Source organism: Aythya marila (genome assembly GCF_965140915.1).
Source record: "Aythya marila genome assembly, chromosome: 1".
NCBI lineage: Eukaryota > Metazoa > Chordata > Aves > Anseriformes > Anatidae > Aythya > Aythya marila.
This window is the reverse complement of record NC_139042.1, coordinates 94,820,012-94,843,866: the sequence shown is the minus strand read 5'-3', so window position 1 is coordinate 94,843,866 and position 23,855 is coordinate 94,820,012. Positions and strand designations below refer to the sequence as shown.

The following is a 23,855-nucleotide window of genomic DNA, read 5'->3' as shown; positions in this document are numbered from 1 at the left end:
TATCAATCCTGGGATTGTTTCACAGATAAATTCTTCAGAAAGCCACCTAAGAAAGGAAAACAAACAAAAACCTACCTGTCAGGATGCGAATGGTTTGCCAAATGCACTGTTTTGTCTAAGCATTCTAGCAGAAATACAGCTTTTAACAGCAAAAGAGTTCTGCACATGGCATACATTAAAACAGTTTCCCAAAAAGAATAAATTATTCCAGCAAATAGACATTTTCATTGATACAGCTGCATTTACATTGCCACATCTACATCACAGGGTTTTGTTGGTGGTGTTTTTTTGGTTTTTGTTCTTTTTTCCCTGAAGTAACTTCACTGATAAAGACATTCACCTTCCTAGCAAAAAGACAAACTCACAAAGCTCTCATGTACAGTCACTTTCTGGCAATAATCCGCTGATCAACCAAAATGATACATTAAAAAAAGTAAAATATTTTGGACACAAACTATTCATCAGTGATCAGCAGGATCTTTTCATATACCTCACAACAGCATGTGTTTCATTCAATGTTTTTCTCAGCTCTCAGATTACTCCTGAGCTAAAGAAAGGAGCAAATTTCCTTTCTGGAATAAATACTTCCAAAGGGCTCCTGGTTTTTGTCCTACAGGCTAAAAGGCAGGAATGATGCTACGCTTAAAGGATGATAGGAAAGAATAAGCAGTCCTCTGATTTTCTAGACGTCAAGTACAAAAAATAGGGTAACAATCAAAATCATTTTGAATTTTAGCATAACCATCTCTCACTTTAGCACTGGAATTTAAAAAAAAAAACTCTGCAGTTTTGCAGTTGAATCTCAAGTTCTACAATAAGCACTAACATATATGGAAATATTTCAGAAACAATTGTGTCCCAAAACGTACCCTGAAATCTAGGGTCATTATAGTGTTAGCTAAGAGTTCAAATTTCCCATCCTCAAAGAAAGATTTATTCAGGATAAAGTAACTTCATACTCTCTTTGCTGACATAATGGACTTGGAATTTCAAAACAGCCGATGGCATCACAGAATCACAACTTAAGACTGCAGATCAAGATGTAAAACTGGTCTAAGTGGTTCTGTTATGAAGCACCTGAGTTATTCAGATACACAAAGTCATCTTTGCCCTGCGTTATTCTTTTGAGAATGGCATTCTCTACCTGAAGGTGTCCTTTAAAAGAAGGTTTGAAATTCAAGAGATGTTAAATTATTCTCTCGGTCTCCAGTAAACAAAAGTTAAAACCCCCAACCTCAAGCTTCAGGCAATGTGCTGTATTGACTATTTATTTATTATTCTGGAAGAACATATTATTTAAAAGATGGTTACTAGCTCAGCCAAACCAATGAAGACTGATTATATCTATCTCATCGTTTGGCTGCCATCCGTTTGAAGATGCTGAAAAAAGTCACTCAGCCTAACACAGCCTGAGTTACTAGTCAAGTTTGAGAAGCTTCATATGAGCAAATGTGTGGGAGTAATGTACTTCCTAATGGAAATAATCACTATTCTGACAAATCTTTCTCATTCTTCAAGGAGTGAATTCTTGTTTCAAGTTTCCGTGAAACCCAGAATGCGTTATGCTGAAACTTGGAGCAATAAAATACAATCCTAGCCTTTATGTCTGAAAAATTATCCTTTAAGATGGCAATGTGAAAGAATAAATATTTGAGTGTTTAAAGGCAAAGCTGCAGAAAAAATCAGATCTCTATGCTTGAAGCTGCCACTGAACATATGGGTGCCAGACAACAGGCGTACACTGATCACCATTTGTTTCAACACTTTGATTTCACCCAGCACCACAGTGACATAGAATTTTCTTTTTACAGCAACGCACAAGTCTACAATTTGCGTAACACCATATCAAGGAGGAAGGAAACGAAAAGTTCTGTGTTTCAATATCCATACTTTTCATTAAAATGACTTTTAAGAACAGCAAGTTGTGCAGATTTAACTGAACTTTTAGCCACCAAGTAACCTGCCTTTCATACTACATTGCTTTTGCTTCAAACACTGCCTTCATTGTTGCTGTAGCACAGTATCAATATGTTTTTTTCCCTAGTTAACTGAATTTAAAAATGTCCATATGTGTGTATCTGAAGTAAACCATACTTGCAAGTCTTAGTGCAAAAAATCTTGTGATGAAAGAGTTGCCTCAAGTGCTGTTACTTTCCAGGCCCATTACCCTGTACTCTATTTACAAGAAAGGAGATCGGGAATAAAATGTGCACGCTGTCACAGAAATCATTCAACACCAACAGCAGCCAGCGCTAGCTGAGGATTTGACTAGCGTAATTCCACATGCTAAGATATAGACCTCTAAACAGACGGACAATGTCATCCATTATTCAAGTATTAGAGCTTTTACGTGAATTCAAAGCTACAATATTACCAGAATTTCAATCTCAGACTGGTAGAGCCTCTGGTCGTTTTTGGAAAAAGCCATGTAAATGAAAGAAACCCAGAAGAAATAAAGAATAAAACCGACAATCCTTGAGATACAGAAATCAATCACAGCAGTCAGATTACTTGAAAAGTGACACACACAAGAATTGAATAAATCATATTTTCTAGTTTGACATTTTTTTCAGAAAGCTAATGGCAGTTCTGTTGATATTTGGATGTAGTAAGACTATGTAGTAAGACTGATTTTAAGGTATTTGATAACCATATAAACGACAAACTAAATTTCAATATACAAATCCTGAGGAGAAAAATAACAATAATTCCAACCTCCCCCCCCTCACAAGCAGCTGAAAGTTTTATTACAAAAGGTACCTTCTAAGACCTAGAGAGTAGACAAAAAGAACTTTAAGTCTTAATTTATAACCAAATTAATAACAGTTAGCCTAATATGGATGGGACTATTAACAGCATTGCAATAATAATGTAGAAAGACAAAGATTGTTCAGGAATTTTAGGCTGAGGAAAACACAAGAGAAGATACTTATTCATTCAATAAAGTTCAATACATTTTATTTAAAGTTCACAACTTAACAGGAAATTTGTCAGATGAAAGCTGTGAAGTGATGAAGGAGGAAAGGGAGTGGGGAGGATAAATCAAGGAAATCACACAGAACAGGAAACAGATCTACTATAAATTGAAGCTTAAATAAAAAAACTAAGCAAGCTAGCAAATTAAATTCAGAGAATTTAAAAAGGACAAAAACCTACATTTTTTCTTAATGAAGCAGGAAATGCAGAGCATAATCAATTATTTCTCACACATAAGAAAAAGAAGCTTATAGTTTCTAAAATGAATTAGAAAACTGACAAGGTTAGGTGTTACCAGTGGTTTTTAAACATAGTGGTACAGATGCGACTTCCAGAAAGGAAGGAAAGCAGGAAGGCAGCCAGGAAGTCAATGAATTGCCAGCTCTTAGAAAGGAGAACACTTGCCATTCTTCTATTTTCCCCTAAGTATCTGCTACTGGCAACTGCTAAGAGGACAGTAAGCTTGATTGATCATCAGTTGGCTCATCATGGAATTTCTTATTCTGGAGTAGAAAATCATCCAAAAATCCCTTGTTCTCAATGAACTTAACTCGTTTAATCTCTCAGGATATACTCTCCAAGACAACCCAGAGACCTGTACAGGGAAAGCTCTTTCTACAAATAGTGACAAAAAATAGATTGAAGTTCAAGAATAATAAAGCTAGCAAGACAGTTTCCTTCATCTCCATTTCCTGTACTCCTCAAATACACTGTGATGTGAAACTCATTTCCATATTTCTGAAATTATTCACCTACCAGATAGATTTCATGGTATCTTGATCTCTAGGAAAAGTTAGAAATCATGTAAAACATAACATATGTAGAAAAATAGATAACTTGCTAGAAAGCTCAAGTATTACATATTCCTTACTTATTTTAATATGCTATCTCTTTATTATTAACTGTAGCTCATACACACAAGTTGCAACTTCCTTTCATGCAATATTCTAGAAATATGTCATAGCCAAAGTGAAAAACATTGAAACAATGACTACACGTATGGGTGTTGTAAAACTACTGTTTAAAAAATACTGTGGAAAAACAACATTTTAAAAACAATCTTGATATAAGACTTGACTATACAGTATACATTTTTAAAATTTTGTTAATGGCCTGCAACCTGTAATATGCCACTAGATGGCAAGTTTGGACAGAATTAGCTAACTTTTTTATAACACAGTATGATTGCTTGAAAATTGCAAGTGCATGGGAAAGATAAATACTCACAAAGAACGAAGGAAAAAAGCACAAAAAAAAAGTAAGATCAATAACCTTCAAGTCTTCTGTATACAGCATATTTAGTATTAGTCAGAAAGGCTGAATGAGTTTTAGTTTTGTTTTTGTCTGCCACACGAACAAGTAGCTGATTCTTTTGAGTTTACCACTGACAGACAGAGAAGAACTTGTTTCAAATCTGGTCACAGACAGAAACACTGGCTGCAGCAACCATGAGAATCACTGACTTGGAGGAAGGCTGAAAAAGTAAGCAGCAGAGTTCCACCCCAGGAAAGTAGACTTCAGCTTATTCAAAGAATTACTCGTTAGGATTCCTTGGAAAGCAACCACAAAGGGAAGGGTACCCAGGATGTACAACCGATCTGTAAAGTAAACTAATAAAGAACTTGCCTATTCTGAACCATTCTGCTATGCAGGAAGACCAAACCTAATTGGCTAAACAGGGAGCTTTTGATGAACTAACACACATAAAAAGAATATGTGCACAGTGGAAACACAGACAAGCAATGAGAGAAGCATATAAAAACATAATCTGGGTATCTACAGACAAAACTCAGGATGGTAAATACCCACCTAGAGTTAATTTAGTGCTGGACAGTAGGGGTAACAAGAAGGGATACCCCAGCCTCACACGTTCCAAGCAGTTGTTCAGGGAAAACACTGGTGCACTGACATACGGGGAAGACAACCTAGCCACAGACAACGCAGGAAAAGTTGAACCACTTAATGCCTTTTTTGCATCGGTCTTCAAAGGCAACTGCACCCAAACAGCAATGTGCACCAGCATGATCTGGGAAAAGCAGAGGCAGGAAACAATGATGGAATTGTCAACTGAAGGACTACTCAAGAGAAGCTGAACTCACTCAGATTCATAGGGGCAAATGGAATTCCTTGAAGAGCCCTGAAGAAGAACTGGCTTATGCAATTATGAATTTGTCTGGATCTGCTGTTGACCTGCCTGCCACACACAGAATAATGTGACACATCACGTATTTTTCCATCTATAAGGTATGTAATGATAACCATACCCACCTTTCAGGCAGTTTAAGGATTAACGAGCCTGTACTGTGTTTTGGAAGTACAATCTAAATTTCAAACACCATCCCAATGATATGAAAACATTCAGCTGTAATATGTCACTTTATTCACTGATTGATACTGTAGCCAAACAAGGATGTTTGGCTATGTGATGGAACGAGGCATCCAAGGAGGAGCTTTTACAGTTGAGCTCCGCTAAAGACAGACATCTCTTTTCTGTGCTAATGTAAGGATGGCATAGAAAAGAAGAAGGAATTAGACAAGCATGCTAGGAGTACAAAGTGACAGTGCTAAATGCGCTAGAAACAACCACCTCGGTGATCATGAGTAGCCTATATTACTTTTCAATCACTTATTGCTTTAGCCCTTCAGATCAATACAGTATGGTTCTCCTGTGTTTGAAGTTGTATTAAAAAAAAAAAAAAAAAGGAAAGGAAAAATAAGTTAAAATTGCTGCTTTATATGTTCTTCACAATTCTTCATCGCAGTGTCTCAATCTGAAAAGTACTATACAGTCAGCTGTTTGAATTACAAGGAACTGTTCAGTTTCCAACAAATACCAGAACATCCTCAGGAATAAAGCTCTTCATTGTCTAATTACACACCCTTCCCCATTCATTCTTGTCTTTCAGTTTTGGTCTGCCCTACCATTCTCCATAATTTGTGTTTCATCTTGTGTTCCCAGCCTATACAGAACTTTCTACCTGCTTTCAAGTAAAAATAAATCCTGTCTTACAACCCAGTTCTTTCTGTACTTTACCACAAGCTTATGTTTTGATATTGCAGAAGTATGTAAATAAGCACAAAAATTCTTAACAAATATAGCAAATATATCTGAAAAGTTACTCCCAAAAAATTTCCTTATTGTTAAATTCAAAGGTATTAGCAGGCAACAAAACAGTGACAAAGTAGAAATTAAGCCTCCTGTTTACTTGTAATATACATGTAAAGCTCTCCAAACAAAAACAGTACGTAAGAAACAAGCTGTATTCAACTGATCAGTGAACTTGTCCTGTTGGGTAAATCTCAGTCAACTGAAATGTAAGTAGAAGCCTTACCTCATCAGAAGAGAGAAGGTAAATAGGCGTTAAAGAAGGAATTTCACTTAATTCACAACTCAGGCCAAGTGATACCAGGATCTCCTTGAGAACTTCATATCTCTTGGTATTGCTCATCTTAAGCAAATTAAAATCCTCTTCACTTTGGAAATCCACAGAATTGATATCCAGTTCCAAGTGCACCTGGCAGGATATGTGCAAAGAGAACTTCAAAAATCATTTTACTGGTATTAAACATTTTAGAGTGACAGAGAGAAATGGTCACAACAGTTCCAAAAGCAGCTCCGTCCCAACTGTGGTTGCTGAACTACCCAGCATGACTAGTGTCATTTAGAAGTCTCATGCTTTCATCATACCTACGTGTAGGTATTATCATCCTAATAAAGGAGGGAATACCGATACATTTATAGGTACCAGCTCAGAGACGACAGTTATCAGCACGTAACAATTTTCTCGAAAACTATATAAAATATCTCTTCTAAGTAAACTGATATTCTCCTGGAGGACTTGTTCAAACCTGTACGTATTCACAAATTTAAACTTCTCCCAGGGCATTTTATGTCTGTTAGCACCCTAGAACCAACACCAGTACTGGTCACATTCCGGCTTGTACAAGAGAAGAATTACATTAATATTGAAAGACCTTTATCAGAGGTTGCACAAGATCAGAAGAATTCAGCCTGAGCAAATCCTTACTGTGTCACACAAATTAAGTTGCCATCAGTGCAATTAAAAGAATGCTCTGAAAGCCAACTAAGAACCCCAGAACACCACTTTGTAGAGAATCACATCTCTGGCTGAAGCAGATGTTTAAAAGTAGAAATGATATGCATTAAAAGTCCCTTCTAGGCCTTTTTTTCTGTTTCAAAATATTTAGAAGCCTTTGTACTCTGCTATATGCACATTCATCTGATGAAAATCACAAGCTGTTACTTGTGTTCATGTCTCCCACTTTGCACATTTTAACAATGTTCTTTATCTTTTATAGATAATCTACTTTACCGAAATTCAGAGAAGTCTGCTGAAGGTAGGGGGGGGACAGATATGGACAACAGAAGAGCACAAAAAAAGGGAAATGACTAGTCTGTGACAGAATATTTAATGGCTGATGTCACTGTCAACCCCCTGAAGAGAAAACAATAAGGCTTTTCAAATCCAGACTGGAAGTCATTTAAAATTATAAAATGACACTCTAATCCTTTTAATCTGATTTTTGAAGCTACACTGTAATGCTCTTTTTCTGAGGAAAACCTCTGCAGTATTAAGTTTTATTACAGCAGAAGGATCAATTTAAACGGTACAGCAAAGCAGGTTTTACCATGGAACTTGCAGAAATGGATAGCACCAGTATCTAATCAATTTTCTAGTACAAGTATAGAACACATGGGTGGCAAAACTTCCAACATAAAGCTATAGACATGTTACTACATGTACCACTGTCCAAAAAACTACCAGATTTAATCTGATAAACTGATGAGAGACAAAAACACTTCTAAGAAACCTGATGAATATTTCTGAATTGAGTAATTGCTAAAAAAGTGCATGCTACCTGACATGTAAGCAGTTACTTCTGATTGGTTTGGGCTCCTGAGATAGTTCTCCTATAAATAAAACATTGGTAAAAATATCTCCTAGAACCTTCCAAAAAGTTTTTTCAGCTACATCTCCATTATATTCCTCATCTACTTAAATATTGGTAAATAGATCTTGTTCTGCTTTTCTCAATGTGCTGCTTGAAACCAAAGACAGAGTAAGGCAAGCGATACAATTGGGAACAGCCCTGCTAAAAATAAACAAGCAAAATGAAAACAACAACAACCACCACATTGGTCTCAGCTGCTGCTGAGGCTAACAAAATGTGCAAGTTATCTTCATGCTCACTTTAAAAATTTTACTGGGAAGTGGCTGAAATCTCTCCCACTTTAGTTAACACAGGGTATACACCCAGGTAGATGCCTTACTCCCAGGACATAGATTTATTTTCTAAACTTAGTGGTACCTCTTATTATCCCTTCTATCACTCAAAATGTTAGACAGCTATCTGAAGATTTCAGTAGTCAGTGGCAAACATTTACCCGTAACACAGCCATGGAAGGTTCCTCACACCTTCTCCAGGAATACAGAGAGTAACAATAACAACAGCAACAACAACAAAAAGAACTGTTCAATGTAACTGTCACAATTTTTGGAAGGGTTGGGGCTCTGTTTGTTTGGCTGTTGTTTGTTTTTTAAACAACAATCACAAAACCTTAACACTGAAGAGGTTCCTAGTTGCTGAAATGTTATTATTCTTAAGCGGAGCTAATAAGATTTTGGCTCATTTGTATATTTCCCCTTCCATCCCCCAGGTGCTCTGAGCTACTTGTTAGATGCAGAATGTTAAACATTTAAAAGTTTAAAGGCCAAAGGAAGACTCTGGAAACAAACAAACAAAAATATGTTTCCAGCTGACCAGACCTTTCCTCTACTCCCAGAGAATGCATAAGCATACATTACTGACTGAAAACATACTTGTCTACCTCTAGAAAAAAAGAAAAAAAAAAAAGGTTAATTAATTTAAATTTTCAGTTTGTTTCAATTTTGATTGTAAATAGAAGAAATACATTCCAGACATATAAAAGTGTTTGTGTTTTTGTTGTCATTGTTTCTAATCTGAAAGAGCAGCAAGGCCAACACCATGAACCTATCATCTCCCTAGAAAGGATCTGTAGCCAGAACACTGCTAAAGAAAACATGAAACCATTCAGTGCAGTCACAGCACTAAGATACAATCAGAACTGAGAAAAGAGTAACAATATCAGCAAAACAGTACCAGCAGAGCTAAATCAGCAGTGGCATTCCAGGGCTATTCAGACTAATCTTTATTCTAGTTACTTGTTCAAGCAAAAAAATGAACGGCAGTTTTGGGGTATACAGTATGCAGCAATGATAGAGGCTGGGACTTTCTCATTTACTACTCACAGATTTCCAAAGGGGCTGCCTACCTTAAAACCTAAGAGGAGACTTCTTTAAGGTTTCTTGTGAGCTTTATTTTACTTTCTCTTCTGACTCTCTACTTCACCATAATTCATATTTTTGTATGGAAGTATGTTGCCATTATAACCCTTCACCCTGAGTTCACTACCACTGCTTTTCCTGTTCCCATTTTCCAAAGTCTGCAAAGTGCACAGCTTTGTCACCGTGCAACTTCCAGCAGGCACAAAAGGATAGCTCTGCTCTTGAAGACGCTTTCTTACTACGCATATTTGCTATCTCCTCTGCCACCCACTGTGATCACGCATGACCTACATGTTCATGGCTACATGGTGAAGACAAGGACTGGAACAGCAGTGACACTTTCTATCCTTCATTAAGCTTCCCAAGAACCAAGTGAAAACCATTCTGTATTCACAGTCCTTGTACAATCACCAACATATCCATCCATACTTGCCCCTTGAAAGCATCCCAAAGAGCAAGCCGTAAGAACCAGTGAATTTTTTTAGCATACCACAATATTGTGTAGCAATGTGCAAATCGATGCTTTTGCATACACAGTACCTGAGAAAGAATGGCTTCTCCTCCATTGTCTCCGTAAGGCAGATGAACAATAACTGTATCTTTATCAGCATTATTTAAATGACTCAATGGCTTCACTTTGCTGTTACTTTCCTTCTTTACTTCTTCAAAAATACAGCCACTGATCAAAAGGTTTAATTTCACTTCAGTGCTGTCAGTTTTAGAGACAACTAATTCATGAACGGTCTTCTTCAGTTTGTCTTTTCTCTTTATTTCTATACCACCAAATGTAAATGAGGAAGAAAACCCTAGAATCTTTCCACCCTTAGATAAAAACTTCACAAACTGTTCTTGGTTCTTGTCAGAAATAGGCTCCTCTGTGGCAATGATCAACAGCAGTGCATTATCAATCCATGGATCTTTGAGAACTTGCTCCTCGTGCAGCTGGTAGATGGTGTAGTTGTCTGCATCAATGCATTCCAGGAGGATTGATTTTACTTGGTCAAATTCCACTTTTGCAGTTTCAGAACCAACATAAATCAACACGTTAGGGGGCTTTCCAGCAAGGTTTACTCTCTTTATTCCTGTTGCCAGACAATCACCACCATTCTCATCCAGTTTGCTATTGCAATGGTCAGAAAGTTCTGGAATGTCTTCTGCAGAGGCAAATCTGACAGATTCAATAGTGCTGTTTTCAAGTTGCAGACATTCGTGACAGCTGGAAAGATGCAAGTGATGATGCTCTCCAAAGCCTGTCTCTTTGTCAGACAGGCTGTTGGATTCATCTTCATACTCACTTTCTTTCTCTAGCTTGGATTTCTCTTCTGCCTCTGGATCACCTTGTCCTACAGACTCAGCTACTCCTAACTTTGATTTAGCAGTAGTCCCAAGAGTAGCAGTAGGAGTTGCTTCATTCACCTGTGTACTGTTTCTACTCATCTCTTTTACAGACGGTGCCACCTGCGTCAACTCCTTCAGAGTCGATTCCTGTAAATGGACAGCTGGAAGAGTTAAATAATAAGAAAAAGGAGTTATAAAAAATATATTAAAAGATCTACAACAAATATCACCATGCCAGCAGGATCTAGGTTTAATTTCAGTGCAAATCATCTAGAATACTAAGAATTCCACTAGTTTGACATACTAAACCCTACACCTTTGAATATTAAAAATTTGCACTCATGTTCTTTAATGACTATTTGTTTCAGGAAAGCGTGTCAAAGCATAGCACTTGTCATTTACAGGGAACATTTAAATAAACACTAACATTCTTTGGAAGTACACAAATATTTGGATAAAAATAAAACCTGACAGCTACCGTATGTGATCCAGACATGTTCTTAACAGAACAGTAGTCTATGGGAGGAAGGGAAGGAAGCTTTTACACAAATGCATCAGCTTGTCAGCTTATATTATTTTGTCCACGACTAAAAAAAGTACAAAATGAAGCAAGGGAAGTACCTTTAGAAAAATACTGGTCTCTTAAGGAGGGTAGGATGGAAAATTCCTTGCTGTTATTTTGAAATAAACTATTTTGAAATAAGCTATTCAAGTGATGATATTGGGTAAGATGGAAACATTGAACTATGTCTCTTGCATTGCTGTAGGCAGCAAAATAAAAAGTTTTGCACAAGTATGAAAGGGAGGAGAAACATCTGAATTGCTGAACTGCTTCCAATCTGCAGAAAGGGAGGCATAACCAGCCACAGCAAGACGTGAGCTAAAATTCCAAGGCAAACATAACAAATTGGAAGGTTTAAACTCTCTGTTTCCCCCCAAATGGAAATGCAGAGATAAACAATTTCTGGCAAGTACAAATGAGAAAAGAAGGGCAATGATGCCTATTGTTATTAGAACTTGTAGAGCAAACTGAGAAAGAGAGAAAAATTGCTCTTTGTACGGTAAATGATTTCTTTCAGCTTCTGAGCCATGGAAACATTTTAAATCAAAGCACACAAAACTTTACTGAATCCCTCTCCACTCCCACAAGGCCAAATAAACTTACTAAGTTGTTGTTTCTGATTTCTTATATAAATTCAGTGAGAAAGTAGATTAACAAAATAGTCAACTGGCATCCAACACACCAGATCCAAATTCAATTACTTTCTTCACTTAAGAACACTTGAAACCCCTTGAATCTACATCCCTTTGCCTACTTTGGAGTGCAAATTTGAAGCATGAGTTTTCAGACCCCAGAAGAATTTCACAGCTGTCATCATATTATTTCATCAAGAAACTCCATCAGTCTCTTTTGAAGCAGTTTTAGCATGAACATAGTACCTGAAGTAAAATGAACCAGAAAAGTGGCTCTCCGTCTCTTGGGAAACTATCCCAGCTTCTATCCCCTGCATGCATGCATGAATGTTTTTGCAAAACAGCACCAAGAGGAAACTGAGTTTCATGCCAGGTATATTTGCCAGCATATTCCTCATATTCCTGCCAGCTTGCTCCCTAGCTAGTTGTTCTTGATTTTGCCACTCCCTGGCCTGTGCCAATGCACTACAATCTACATTTTTAAAAAAATTGGAAAAAAAAAGGCTTTTTCTCTCATTTTGCAGTGAGAGTAAGGGGCTATAGAGGGATCTTTGCAGCCCAAATCATTGTATTATTGTAGGTAGCCTCATGAATCCACAGTTTTATCAACACAGATGAGAAGGCACAACTGGAGAAGAAGAAACAACACCATTGTTGAAGAAAAAAAAGAAAAAGGATATACTCACAGAGAGCCCACCATTTCACAATACCCTAGAATGTATTAATATGCAGTCTGTATTAGAATCATGCTGGAAACAAACGTTCAATTTTCGCAAAGGAAAGAGAGGTGAACCTTGGACTTCCCACAGCTCAGACAACAATTCTGTTTAAGTATGGTATTACAAATGGAACCACTACTACTACTTGTCCTGTGTGTGTGATCTGCCCTAACTTCCTCCCTACCTTTGCCAAAGCTATTAAGCTAATGAGGACACAACTGCTAATAGCTTTGATATCATTAAAATTACCTCCTAAAAGAAATATACCATCCACCAAAAAATCAATTAGCACTGACAACATCCTCCTTCTCTTGGTTATTTCTTTCCATCTGTTTAGAAAGCACACGATCTCTTCTCTCAGTGATCCAAAGAATGAAGATGTTCAGTTTAGAGCAATTGTTCTCAAACTGTGTTTAGCTTTGAAGACACTTTCATTTCAAAACTGAAAAGAGAACATTTGACTAAAACCTTCTGTAATTTTTGCAAACAGGTCAGTTAATCTAACAGGCAAGCTTATAGAAACAATATTTTCCAACTTCACTGTTGTGATGCTTATACTTTCATGCGTATTTGAAAAAAGGAAAAATACCATCTTAGATACTCAAGGATACCATCGTACTAAGGTTAATTATAGGCAGTAGCTTATGAGGCAATACAGGAATAAAAAATAATGTTTTTAATTCCAATGTCTTTGAACTATTTTTCTGTTATTTTTCTTGCTGTATTCATAACACATTCTGTAAAGAGAAACTCAATCAAAAAGTGATCTAAGTTTTCAACAGTCTTTATATTTGACAGTATTCAGTATAAAATATGACAGTGAAAGAGTGATGAAATGCCTAAAATGACACCAGGAAGAAAACACTGCACAAAAATAAAACCATGTTTACTTATGTAGGTATGAAGATGATGTGTACAGTCCTAAAATAGCTATAAAACAAAGATGTTTTACCATTAAAAACACAATTTACGAACATACTTACAAACAATCTTGTGTGGCACCATTCCGTTATCCATTTGAAGCCTGTCTTCCATGAATGCTATTCCAAGGTTGCTGAAATTATCTACACTTGCTTCAGCAATTAATTTATAAGGTTCCCCAGGTTTATAGGCCAATGGTGAACAATAGTCTGACCACTTCACAACCTAGGAATAAATCATACACAAGTTTTTCAGCTTGAAAATGATACAGCAAAATGTCAAAATACCAACAGTATAATGCTTCTGTGAGATGAACTGCAAGTAAAACTGCCCTCCCTTCCCTAAGGATTCTGCTATTAAAAAGCCTCACAACAATAGGCAAAGCTAACAAAGGGACGTTCCCAAACCAAAAAAGCACAACTGGTGAATTCAAGTACCAGAAATAATTTTACTAGTTTATCAGAAGTATTAAGTAAGCATAAAAGATTCAAGTTGCTCATATACATCAAAAATTCTGCTCTCCAGAATGGTGTTATGAAAATTACATACTTGGGTTCAGCTGCTCAGAGAAGGTTTGTGAAACCCAAACTATAGAGTTGTAGTGGCTTGGAAAATGACTTTCAAGTTTAACCATAAAACCACCAGGTCAGCTGCATGCTTTAACATGCAGGTTAAACTCAAATTCTGAAATACAAGAGCAAGTAATAGCTTCAAACCAGCTACCCCAGAACACACAGCTGGTGAAAGCCAGCCCTCACATTCATGACTGATGTATCACTCAGGTCCTGGACATAATGACCACTCACTGGTTAAAGCAATAGCAATGAATTTCATAGAATCATAGAATCATTAGGGTTGGGAAAGACCTCCAAGATCATCTGGTCCAACCATCCCCCTACAACCAATGTCACCCATTAAACCATGTCCCTAAGTACCACGTCCAACCTTTCCTTAAACACCCCCAGGGGCAGTGTTTCTACCACCTCCCTCAGGCAACCCATTCCAGTGCCTGACTGCCCTGTGTGAGAAGAAGAAATGTCTCCTAATTTCCAACCTAAATCTCCCCTGGAGTTTCTACTTCTAGGACCTGAAAGGTCACCTCTACGACTCTGTACCAGCCCCAAAGTTACAGGATATATTTCTGGGCACAATGGTATCAACCAGTTCTGAAGAAAAACAACATCTGCTTCTGGAAGATACCTATCCTAGCCCCTGCTAGACTTGTATCACTGCAGTTGGAGCATCAGTCAGACTTCCCCCCACTGTCACTGGGGAAATTCATGACCAAATCAGCCAATTACCCCCAACTAACTGCCTTGAGTGATATCCTGAATGACACTGTCACTTTCCAGATGGAAGGGATTCCCAGCTGTGTAGTCCATTGGTGCAATACCCACAGCTGAAATGGAAGTATCCTGTTGTAGTCATAAGGGGTGTTACTCTCAGAGCCTACCGCTAACTGCTAGCAGTTTGTGATCGCTGGTAACTAATGTGTAATGATACATTTATGACAAAGGATACTGGCTTCTTCCTCTTTTGCTAAACTGATTATCTACTCCCACAGCATTGTATTGACGTTCACAGCATAAAGGACTGACCTACACTGCTAGTAGTAACATTATTGCCATGTTACATTCTCTCATGCTTCTGAGGATAGGACCAAAACCAAATTCATTGTCACTCTAAAATCTTACCAGGTATATGTAAAACATATGCTTTGGCAACTCTAGTTTCACTGATAGATTCTCTATGGAGAAGTCAGAAATGCCTCCCTTCCCCTGTGCTGTGTTTTAAACCCAGCAGGCAGCTAAGTGCCACTCTCTCTCTCTTCCCAGGTGGGAGAGAGAATCAGAAAGGTAAAAATACAAGAACTCGTGTGTCGAGATAAAGACAGTTTACTAGGTAAAGCAAAACCTGCACACAAAAAAAAAAAAAAAAAAAAGAAAAAAAAAAAAAAGCGAAACAAACGGAAACAAACGGGGAATTCATTCATTACTTGCCATCATGCAGACATTCATCCACCACCAGAAAAGCAGTGCTCATTGTGCCTAATGTTTCTTGGGAAGACAAACGCCATCATTCCCAATATCCCCCCCCCGCCTTCTTCTTTCTTTCCCCCAGCTGTTATTGCTGAGCATGACACCATGTCATACGGGACATCCCTCTGGCCAGCTTGGGCCAGCTGTCCTGGCTGTGTCCCCCCCGCCTCCTGGTGCCCCCCCAGCCTCCTCATTGGCAGGGCAGGAAAGTCCTTGGCTCTGTGTAAGTGCTGCTCTGCAACAACTAAAACATTAATGTGTTACCATCACTATTGTCATCAAAAATCCAAACTACCACATCATACAAGTCTCCACATAGAAAATTAACTCTATCCCAACCAAATCCATGATACCATATCTGGGGCAACCAGAATAATAATAAAAGTCTTAGGTCAGACCCCAGGGAAGAGGACAGATTATGAAACATGAAACGCTTAGTCATAACCCGCATGAAGCTCTCTGATATCAGATTTTCACTAAGACCAGAAGTGCTTCTTCTAATCCACATCACAGACACATGCACATACCACTGTTCTGGACCAGAATTTTTCCAAGAGCTATGCAGCTGCCATGTCTCTTTGCCCAGGAATTCAGCAAGAGGTCAACCGTTCTTAGACACTCAAGAGTGTCTAACCTTCCTCACCTTTCTCTCTTCTCCTTCTCTGCATGTCCTTCAAGTCAAGTCTTCTATAACCCTCTCTCTTTTCTTCAGCATATGACTTTGGGCTACTCCCTGTGGTAGAAGGTAAAAGACTCACACCATTTTTAAGATATCCTTTAGATATCCTTTCTTATCCAGAAAACAGGCACAAGCAGCTAACACCCACATCACCTGCAAACTGTGAGGATATACTGAGGCTTTTACCATTTTTCATGGCACCAAGTAAAACATTAGACAGAATAACAAGTAACAACAAGAAGTGGTTATTGCTGTTTAGTGCAAATAAAGTAAATACACAAAAGAACCTCACAAAGTTAGGCTGCTGCCAAGACATATGACCTGGAATCCTGCTCATGCAACAATCCACAATGTACAAAAGTCCTCAGAAAGCATTTTCAAACCAGCCTTGCTTTTCTGCTTCTTCATCAAAATTCTGCCAGAATACAAAATGAAAGGCTAGCTCTTATTAAGAGATGAGAATTTCTTTATACTCCTGCTTTCTAGATCCACCCTAGTTTCAGCAGAAACCAGTCACAGATCACTGATTGCTGTACAAAGAACAGCTTTTCTCTCTAGAAATTCTTGTAGGCCACAAGAACAATCTGTTCTTACAATCCCTGTCTAGGTTGACAGCTGGCTGCCAGAGGCAGCAGAATTAAAAGCACTTCTAGTTAAGTGACACGTACACAGAACAATAATTATCAAAATAAAACAGCAGTTCTTTGTAGTTTCAGTCTTTTGTCTGGACTATTGCTTTTGAGCTTGATAAATCAAATTGATCATAATTAATGTCTATAGAAAAATGCAAACATTTTTCATTCTAAAGAAAATGCAAACTGTCTAGTTTATCTCCCACAATCAGAACTCACCTGGATGATTCCTCGGACTTATATCGAAGGCAACAAAAACATCAACAAAATAGCTAATGTGGCTACTTCCTACGTGCTCCAAGGAAATACAAAGCAAGCTGGACCACGGTCAGAAGGCTTCAGCAGAAAAGGTCTCAGAGCTCTCAACAAGCTTTCAGTGCCTCTAGTCCTCACAGTCCAGTTTTCATGGAGATAACGACCTGGCCTGATGTAGCATGGAGATAATGATCTGGCCTGATCTGGCACTTCAGCAGGACATCATTCCTCTAGAGGGCAAAGACTAACACGTTCCAAAAGCATGCTCTGTTCTCCATTCAAAGGCTTACGTGGAAGGTGAAGGTACTAAAAATTGGATTGCAGACACATCTGGATTTGTGCCCATTCCAGATCTGTCCTTCTGTTCCTGTACTGAAGTTAGGTAAGTCTATTTACCACCCACTCTGTTCTCAGTGTTCACTCCAGCAGTGAGTGCTCTGGATCACCTCTCAGAACAAGCCGCCTGGAAAATGCATGTTCCTCATCCAGGGAAGCCGATGAGCCACGGCCACTTGCAGACATGACTGGTTTCCTTTAACAACAGAAAGGGCCAGGCAACCTGCTGCCAGAAGGCAAGGATGACAGATGGTCCTGTGGGGTGCTGAGTAGAACTATTCAGGAAGACACCTTGCTGATTCCCCTCAAATGGGGATCCTAGCTTGTAGTGTAGCATAAAATAGCCTAGTTATCAGAGAGGACTCTGTCTATCTCAGTGATCAGGCCAGATGTTTTACTACTGTCTCCCCAGAGATATCCTAGCATGCCTGTCTTTCCCTATCTTATCTTTTCTGTAGGCAGTACATTCCTATTCACTAAGGAGAGTGTACAACATGCAAACACAGCCTGCCTTAGGAAGGACCTCAGGCAACCTGTACCACAGCCAAGACTTTTCCTTCCCTCAAAGTTAAGTTTGTCTTTTGCTTTGGCTTATAACTTTTCTTCCCCGTCAGACCTGCATCCAAGCTGAGACACTTGGACAGAAAAAATTCCTCATGTGAGGAAAAAGTTACTAGAACAACAAAATTTAGGGGAAAGAGACGTTGTCTCAAGTTCATAGTAAATCTTGATGGGCTCTGCATACTGCTTATAATGCATAATTCATTCAGAGATGCTATATATACAGTAAGTCAAATTTTAGAACATCATCTTTTAAATCTGTGTCTTTCCACTTTCAGCACAGTACTGGAAAAGGGACTTTAAGACTTCTAAGCATTTAGGATGTGAACATTTTCTAAGTATGCTTGCCATAAGGATTTCAGTACTAGTTTAATTTATATCTCTGGATGCCTCAAGATCATTTTGTCAGTATTATTTATTACAGGTCAAACACCATTTATAAGTTTGCAAACAAAAAGTACTGACATTCCCCCACCACACTTCACAGAAAAGAAAGGAACCGATTTGGGCCTTTCTTCTATAGACTTGACAAAATTATCCAAATGTATAGCACCAAACTTGTATTTATAAATCACAATGGAAGGAAGCTTCCAAGAGAGGTTTCCATTTCAATTGCAACTTTTCACACTCAGTCTGAGATTGAAGAGCTTTTCAGAAGTCATAACATATGCTTGCTTCGTATATTTTTACTTTGGCATTTGCTTCAGCTAGTGTCAGAGATAACATACTGAGATAAATGGACTTTTGATCTGCCTTAGTATGACAGCTCTTGAGCTGTTTTTTCCTGTTCAACATATATAACCATATATGCTTCACCCAATCATGACAGAATTCTGCAGTTTCTGTCCATAGACAGAGAAGTGTGCTACAAAAATAAACCACTCAGGAAAATGTCTATGAGTTTAGTTGAAGTATAAAATAGAACTAAAGTATTAAGTGATCAAGTTTAATTAATAGCTTATATTTTTATTCCTAGAAACATTGTAAATGTACAAAATCTATCTGCCATTGATTTGTTTCCTTCAAGCATTTTGGAGTTATGCCTACCAAATGAGTTCTCCATACTACTTTCTTTGCAAGAAACAAAGAGCACTGCTTACCTCTTTTGAAGAGACAGGTACTTTCTGCAAGTTATCTGTCTGAGCTGAAATGCTTTCTGTCACAAAAGCTATATGTTCTGCTTCTAGCAATTTATCAGGATAAATAAAAGGAGAAATGAGAAGTAGACTCCATCTGTTTAAATCATCAAGGAGCTGAAAGAAACAGGAAAGAAAAATAAGTCTGTATGGAACATCTGATTTAATAATTCTTTTCTAAATTATCCCCAGCCCAAATTCAAATCTGACCCTTCAGCTTAACATGAACACTCTCTGTAATGCCATGAGGAAAACAACTTCCCATGAGGACAAAAAGGGGTAAAAGGTCTGAATCATTAAGCAAGTAAAGTAAAATAAAAAGTGACAACCCAAGCTTTCAAGCCAATCCAGATTCCAGCTGTCAGCATTGCCGTAGGAGTACACAGCTGAGTGGGCTACTGATGACGGCCATGCCATTGGCACCATGACTTCTGTGGGCCCTTTATCACTGGATTCTGCCATCTGCAGCATCCTTCATCCGACCAAATCCTCTTCTCCTGTCCATGCTACAGTCCACCCTGCCTCCTCCTTCCTTCTGTCTTCTCTGACTACACAAACCCATGGTCCTGATGCCTTGGTTCTGGCTCTTGATGGCAGAAGACCACTGCCAGCTCCTTGGCAGGGGCTGAGAGAGCAGTCATAACGCATGGCCTGCCTGGGCAGTCAGGACAGTGCCAGTGCCATTGCCTGGCTAGCACTGCAGGTGGCTTTCATTCTAGTCGGGTAACAATCCTCCAGGAAACTTTCTGTCCCACAGCCAAATAATACACACTGCCTCTGCACCCATCTGCCCAAAGAGTAGTCAGCCCGTGAGCCACAAATGACCCAAGAACCATACGTTACATGGGCCTAATTTTTAGGATACCTAATTTACCTAACTTATAAAGTTTTAGGATGTCTTTCCTAAAGCCAGTTATATAACGACAGTTATATTTTGTGGACAGGTCTAGCCTCCTAAGAACTATGACAAATTCCTAATCTTAAAAAATGATTAGGAAGAGAAGGAGAGGGTACTTTTTAAAGTATTAAATCTTCATGCACTAGCACCTAAATAATTCATTCAGTATGTAACTCGAAACTTAAAGAAATAAATCATTCAAAGGAAGTTTGCCCTTAAGGTAGTCCATCCACTTAGCAGACCATTGGGCAAGCACTTTTCTTCATTAAATTATAAAAATTGTTCCCTTGCACCTCCTCATCAAAGAGCAAATAAAGCTCAATAGCTGGCATCACTATACCAAACAACAGCATTAAGAACCTCAACACTTCTCAATGAATAATCTGTTCCCATATCATCTTACGTCAAATTTTACACAGATATTGCATTGAACTTTCTTTCTCTGACATATTTTAAAGGCGACAAACATCAAAAGAAATGGTTATTTCAGAACTATTATGCTAGGAACAGGTTTTGTATGCCTTCAGTAACTTTAAGTAGAAATGTAAGAAAGAGTTGCCTTTGAACACACTCCGTGTATATACATCGCTCCACATGTAAATGGAAAGAGTGCAATATTAAGTCTTGCTTGAAGAACTAAAATTAAAGGGGACAGACAGACAGGCTAGACTGCCCGACCGACCAGCTTCACAGAGCGTGGAAGCTGCAAGAGCAAACACTGCTACCTTCCGCGGGAAAGTGAGCTAATCTGATGGAGCTTTATACTACCTTAAGCCTCCAATTTGACTACGGAGCAAACAACAATGCTCGATGAGTTACCATTTACAGCCGCTGGTATCTTATCTTAAGGAAGTTATTGACTGCAGCCCAGAGGCAGTTACGCCTACTTGGAAACCAAACCAGCCCAGCTAGCTTCCTAGAAGCCAAAAAAGCATGAGAATTAACTTTTTTTTCTCTTCACGGTGTTTGGGGATGATGCCGCCCCTACCCGTAATGCCATTAGGTCAGAGCCCTTGGGTGTCACACGACCGAGGTGTAAGGTGGCAGGCGTCTCACGCGGGGACTCAGAGTCATATCCAACCGGGAACTTCAGTGCATATTTTGAAGGGGCGAATATGTTTTAATTAAGAGAACTTTCAGTGCATGTTTTGAAGGGGCGAGTACGTTTTGAATAAGCGCCCTGACTTTATGCCAAACTTTAAGGAAAAAAAAAAAAAAAAATGGATCTCTGGAGGGGTTTCCTAACTCCCCAAAGCGCAAATAAACATTTATAACATTTATTTGTCAGTTTTTTAGCCTGGGGAGGGGACGGCCGCGCCGGCAGCGCCCCCCCCCCCCGGTTGCCGTGGCGACGGCTCAGCCGTCGCCACGGCAACCGGGGGGGGGGGGCGCTGCCGGCGCGGCCGCTCCCCGCCCCTCTCGCCGTACCCCGTCCCCCCGCTCCCCGGTTACCTGCGCCTCGTCCGTGAAGAAGACTTTGTTCCCCAGCCTGAGGCACACGCGCTCGTCGGGCGGCGCGGCGCGGCGGCAGCAGCGGCAGCAGAAGGTGAAGGAGCAGCGGGAGCGGTGCAGGCGCCGCACGGTGCGCCGGATCAGCGCGGCCGAGCAGGGCCCCCAGCGCGCCCATAGGTAGAGGTAGCACAGCGTGATCAGCATGGCGGGCGCGGCACCACCCCCCCCACACCCCAACCGCCGCCTCCAACCGCCCCGCCCCGCCAACGGCCACCAACGGCCGGCAACCGCCGGGCGGGGACACGCCCCGAGGCACGCCCATAGCCACGCCCACCCCCTCCTCTTGGCTCCCTCCCTCCCCTCCGCCTCTCCGATTGGCTGCCGGCCTGACGCCCCGCCCCTTCTCAATGGCGGCGCTGCCCCAACGGAGCCCTCAGGGGGCGCGGGAGGGGATGCGGTGCCGCCCGCAAGACAAAGCTGCGTTTGAAACAAGGGAAAAGAAAATAATTAAACATACTTAGTTAAATTAAATAAAAACCGGTTTTGTATTCTTGTGTGGTGTGAATCCTTACAAAATTCCTGCGGGATGGGCAGTGGGGAGTAGCGTATATCCACCTTTCCCAAGCATTTTGACCCATTCTGACCCAATTCCTCAAGGAATCGTTCATTTCCTGGTCTCCAAACTCAACGCTGCCCACATGAACAATGTTTTGCGGTGAAAGCAAGTATTTAGTGGTTTAGCGTTGTGGGTTATGAGCTCTGCCACGCACACATTACGCTATAGATGTGATTCAGAGGGCTAGACTCATGTTTCTGCTATACAAATATCTTTCCTCACCTCTCAGGTGAGTTGTATGAAAGTATATGCAGTAGACAAAACAGTAACAGTCAAATGTATTGCTAGTTTTCATGCAGAAGCATGGAACGAGTCTTCTCTTCCTCAAGAATGATTCAGCTTTGCCACCCAACCTTATTTTAGGGTCCATTGCATCCTATGGGAGCAGCGTCTCTGGTCACAAACACAGGAAAAACACCGGACATCAGACCCTGTACATACGGATAGCCACCAGAGGGCAAAGCAGGCACGAGCTGACACATTTGATTTCACTTAAACATTCGTTTAATTCAATTGGATTCACCAAATGAGAAACCTGAAATCACTGTTCTGAGGGGCCGGTCATTGAACCAGGAGTGAAGAGTGTACTGGGGAATAAAACTGTCTGATGGGCATGTGCCCTGTGTGCTACAGGCACAACTTGCCACTAGGGAGGAAGCAGTAAACAACTTACACAAGGTATCCACTACTCAGCTGGCATGTCTATGCGTGAAAGTTATGAAATAATTCTTATATTTTATATGAAAGGTCTAGTGTAGTGGTAATATTGAGTTCTGTAAAAAGAACACATATCGGTCTAATTCTGGTGGCTATTTAGTGAGTAGAAGAAAAAATATGAGGAAAACTGCAAAAGGATTAAAAGAAAGATAGTGACATCATCATTAAAAAGTTGTAGCTGATTGATATGTAACAATCATTTCCTGAACAGGACATGAAGCTACATTCATTTTTATTATCCTGAACTCAAAGCCTTTTATGCTCTCAGAAAATTACTAAAATAGGTATTCTAAAATCACAATTTTCCAAAAGGATCTCCAGCAACGCCACAGTAGCATTGCAGATAAACAAGGAACAAATCAGCCATGCACAGTTTGGCATGGGTATCAGTATCAAAAAACACCACCAGTACAGGCATTTTTAGTACCGTGACAGACATTTTTATTTCTATAAATCTGCACCCACAGCAGAACCTTATCCAAAATTACAGGAATCTCTGACATAATTTTAATTTCTATAACACATGGTGGAGATGTTTGACATTTTCAGTTGGAATGTCAAATAATTTAAACAATTCCCTCCCTCCATTTCAAGCTTATGAAGTATCACCCTTGTATCGCTACTATGTCCTGTACATATTCTACAGAGAAAGAAACTAATTCTCTAGTGGTTCTAACTTTGCATTATGCACTGTTTCTTTGTGTGGATTATCTTATGCAGGAAGTCAAAATACTTACACAGACACATCAAAAGAAAGAAAACAAGCCAAGTGTACAGCCTCTAAAGAAAGCTCTCAGCTTTGGAATTCACTTTCCCTGTAACAGTTCAACAGCCCATGCATTGCTGACCTTCAGAGCACACTGCAAAACACAACTGTTTATATAACCTTTGCACGGTGAGGAACATACTTTGTTTAATCCTTCAGCATTCAATGACAGCATTGAACGCTGTCAACTATGTTTTGATTCCCCCCCCCCCCCCTTTTTTTTTTTAAGGTTGCTTTGCCCTGCAAAAGTTTATGAACATATGAGAAAAATGAGTCAAAACTTCATGATAG

The 23,855-nt window shown here is 39.5% G+C and overlaps 1 protein-coding gene across 2 annotated transcripts in view; it reads right to left on the bottom strand.

The window, feature by feature from the left end:
* Positions 1–21,669, bottom strand: part of HLCS (holocarboxylase synthetase) — a gene marked incomplete at its 5' end in the record, with an annotated part of 124,434 nt that extends 102,765 nt beyond the window's left edge. Inside the window, 5 exons of one of the 2 annotated variants that reach the window (XM_082762129.1) lie at positions 6,309–6,491; positions 9,846–10,804; positions 13,540–13,702; positions 19,080–19,232; positions 21,466–21,669. In XM_082762129.1, coding sequence (XP_082618255.1) covers positions 6,309–6,491; positions 9,846–10,804; positions 13,540–13,702; positions 19,080–19,232; positions 21,466–21,669 — 1,662 coding nt within the window. Of the gene's footprint in view, positions 1–6,308; positions 6,492–9,845; positions 10,805–13,539; positions 13,703–17,046; positions 17,235–19,079; positions 19,233–21,465 lie in introns of those variants that run through there. The other variant, XM_082762130.1, reaches the window with a different exon arrangement.
* Positions 21,670–23,855: the final 2,186 nt, after the last annotated feature.